At 45.6% G+C, this 3,758-nt stretch overlaps 2 protein-coding genes across 2 annotated transcripts in view; one reads left to right on the forward strand and one right to left on the reverse strand.

Moving 5' to 3' along the window:
• Positions 1-805: 805 nt before the first annotated feature.
• On the forward strand, positions 806-3,214 carry TbgDal_II480 (hypothetical protein, conserved; the record flags this gene model as incomplete). The annotated part of the gene is made up of 1 exon (XM_011773340.1): positions 806-3,214. The coding sequence occupies one exon, from the start codon at positions 806-808 to the stop codon at positions 3,212-3,214; it is 2,409 nt and encodes an 802-aa protein (XP_011771642.1).
• Positions 3,215-3,704: 490 nt separating this feature from the next.
• TbgDal_II490 (hypothetical protein) overlaps positions 3,705-3,758 on the reverse strand; it is a gene marked incomplete at both ends in the record, with an annotated part of 1,143 nt that continues 1,089 nt past the window's right edge. Inside the window, one exon of the mRNA XM_011773312.1 lies at positions 3,705-3,758. Coding sequence (XP_011771614.1) covers positions 3,705-3,758 — 54 coding nt within the window.

Here is a 3,758-nt window from a genome sequence, read left to right on the forward strand (position 1 = left end):
GGCCCTTTATTATCGGGGTTCGGTTTAATACCCCGTTTTGGCGTAGGCATAAGGCTGTCGCTGGACGCATCCCTAATGGCCATTATGGAAATGCGTTTACCATTTTCCAGAGAGAACGACAGAACCAAAGTCAAATAGTCCCTTTACTTTACTCACTCATCTGACCGTGAGTGATAAGTTTCCCGTGTCTCTTTTATGTGCAAATGAATCTCCGCAATGCTTCACGGCATGATTTGTGGGAGTCTCACCCGAAAATGTTGCGACCTGTGAGTGGCCCCCGTATTCTGCGGTTTTCTGTTCAACGGGAGTGTAACTAATCCCCAACGTTGTGTGGTTTTATTTATTTTTTACATCTCTTTTTTAACCCTTCCGCTGCTTTCTGCAGAAGATGCACTCGGGACTCGTTTAGTTTGGTCTAACCACCTTTCTTTCTCTTTTTTACTTTGTTCCCCTTTACTTACTTTCGTTTGATTGTATCGGCTACAGATGGTGACACCTCCTTCTCAATGTATTTAGCGGGAGTGCGGTGCTACCTTCTTTTTGATGATGACTGGTACTTACACACATGGTAGCTGGCCATAGGCTGGTTGTTAGGGTGTAATTTCCATGACGAGCGGCTATTGTTAAATTCACCTTCCTGTCCATTTTTTTTCTCATCAATTCACTCAACTGTTGGCTTTCTTTCCTTTTTGCAAAATCCGTTGTGTGTACAGACTCACTCCCACACTTCTTATGTTCTTTCCCTTTTTCTTTCCTTATTTTCTTTTATTTTCCCTTGTTATCTTTTGGATTTTAAGTTATCGAAATGAATATTCTGTGGCTTACTTGTATCGTTGTAGTTGCAACAAATGTTGCTTCTGGTCGTGCTGCTATAGTGGGATATGAGACTGAGATTGTGCGTGCAGGTGATGTTAGCAAAGGTTCGTACCATTGGGCAAAATACATCGAAGGAACCGGACCGAATACCCGTCGCATATCTTCCTTTCGTGATGGCATTGTACACCATGAGGAACTCGGCTTCATGTCACCATTTTTTAGCAGTGATAACATAAGTTGGCATGTTTCACCATTTGGATTCCTAACGTCTCTATCGTTTCCCCCGTGTTCATCATCTTGTGTGAGAACCACACTTCGCTCACTGCGTAAACAAAGTGAGCAACCCAAGAGCAGTGACCGTTTCTTGCCAATGATCGGAGTGTACGTTGCAGATTTTAGTCCTTTCACTAAAGTGTTTACTTTTAAAACGCGGTACCCAAACGGTGAACGCGCAGAGAGTGGGGGATGCCACATAGTGGAATATAGAAGTATGCTGATGCATGGTTGCAGCTCCAGCGAAAAGAGTAGACTGAAAGCACAGGTAGAGGTTTGCTCTGACGGATTGATAGTGATGCGTTACAGAGAGGTGCCGAAGTGTGGTCCTGTTTCTGTGGGCATTGCATTGTCTGCAAGAGAGCAAAACTTTACATTTATCGACTCAGACCTTGAGGATATTGCTGCCATACGTTACAGCCCCGTCCACGACAACTGCAGTAAGTTCAGTACTAACCGAAGTTGCAATGATATGCACGGAAGGTGTAAGTGGCATGAGACTACGGACGAATGCGTGGATGAATCAGTCGCAAAAAGTAGATCTCCCCGCCGGACGCGCAGTGAATCAATACCAGCATCTAATGAATACTACGATCTAAAAGTCTCGCGCAGTTCCCGCAATGTAGAATATGACGACCTCCAGAAGCACTTCAAATTGCTTACAGTGGGAAAAGTTGTTGGACTTGACCTAGGGTTTAGTTTCCCATTCTTTGCTAGGGATCAGCCGAATCTCCGCACGAATAGGGTGTACATACACTCATCTGGTGTAATTTCACTTTTTTCTGAGAAGCAAAACTGCAAGCCAGTCCGAAACATGTGCCCTAACGGAGATTACAGCTTTGCCATTATGCCGTTTGTCACACCGCAGACTTGGGCGAGTAGAACGTCGGTTGAATACAGTCCACTTGGAAAACGGGTAAAGGGGGATCCATTCTGTAATGATTCCCACTGTCTGGAGGGAATTGCCATTCGTGTATCAAGCCGGACGTACGACTTGTCCCTTCACAAATATCAACATATTGTATACCTTGACCAAAGTGGCGCCATCGAGTTTCGATACAGTGAAGGTATTGAAACCTTTTTAGTGTTGACTGGTAAGGAGTTTTCTGCTGTTCCGCCACCATACATTGGAATATCTCGGTCCGGTATAAATGATAAAAACACCATTATTGTTCCTCCATCCCTTATAGGTGAGGACAAGCAGGTTCGTTTTGACACCTCACAGAGCTGCAGCCACTGTGGAGCCAATGGACGATGCGTCTCTCCAACAGGGGAGTGTGAATGTTTTGAAGGGCATATTGGAAAGTTCTGTGGGGAGTGCTCTCCAGGCCATTACGGTCCGAGTTGTATTAAATGCCGGAAGTGCGAGAACGGAGGGACTTGTGACGACGGTAGAAAAGGATCTGGGGGGTGCAAATGCATGGGAATGTTCAGTGGAGAGAATTGCACCACGAAGTGCGCCAATTCGTTTGACTGCAGTAATTGCAACCTCCATGGGGGGTACTGCGAATGTGGCACTTGCCATTGCTATGGAACGAATGGCTGGAGTGGAGAAAACTGCAGCGTTTTTCAAGACCCCTGCCAGCGACTGTCGTTTGGGGGTTGTAAGGTGTGCCTAAACGACACGGCCAACGAATGTGCCTTCTGCAGCGATTGGATGTGTTATTCGAAGCGCTTGAAAGGGACAATGAATGAATACTATTGCCCCGGTAATATATTCGATGAGGACCCGTCACTTTGCTTACCCCTGCCGCAGCCGGATGCGCCAATGAAGGAAAACGGCATTGCTATACCTCTTGGTCTTTCATTGTGCGCTCTTTTTTTGGCCTGCGTTACGTTGATTCTACTCCGATTTGTCCTTTTGACGAGGGGAATCGTTAACTTTCTTGATGTGGGTGCTGCGGGAGGTGCCCCAAGTCATGTTCCCGCACGCCGCGAGAGAGAAGTGGTACAATTTACTTTCATACCGCGTGCAGCAGCGGAAGGAAAGAAGTATGTACTTGGGATTCCGCTGAAGCAGATACCATTGCAAAAACTATACAATTATCAGGAGGCTCAGAGAGAACGACAGAACCAAAGTCAAGATAGTCCCTTTACTTTTACTCACTCATCTGACCGTGAGTGATAAAGTTTCCCGTGTCTCTTTTATTGTGCAATGAATCCTCGCAATGCTTCACGGCATGATTTGTGGGAGTCTCACCCGAAATGTTGCGACCTGTGAGTGGCCCCCGTAATCTGCGGTTTTCTGTTCAACGGGAGTGTAACTAATCCCAACGTTGTGTGGTTTTATTTATTTTTTACATCTCTTTTTAACCCTCCGCTGCTTTCTGCAGAAGATGCACTCGGGACTCGTTTAGTTTGGTCTAACCACCTTTCTTTCTCTTTTTTACTTTGTTCCCCTTTACTTACTTTCGTTTGATTGTATCGGCTACAGATGGTGACACCTCCTCTCAATGTATTTAGCGGGAGTGCGGTGCTACCTTCTTTTTTATGATGACTGGGACTTTACACACATGGTAACTGGCCCTAAGCTGGTTTGTTAGGTTGGAATTTCCATGGACGAGCGGCTATTGGTAAATTCCCCTTTCCTGCCATTTTTTTTCCCATCAATTCCCTCAACTGGTGGCTTTTTTTTCCTTTTTCCAAAATCCCGTTGGTTGTAAAGACTC

Source organism: Trypanosoma brucei, chromosome 2 (genome assembly GCF_000210295.1).
Source record: "Trypanosoma brucei gambiense DAL972 chromosome 2, complete sequence".
Lineage (NCBI taxonomy): Eukaryota > Euglenozoa > Kinetoplastea > Trypanosomatida > Trypanosomatidae > Trypanosoma > Trypanosoma brucei.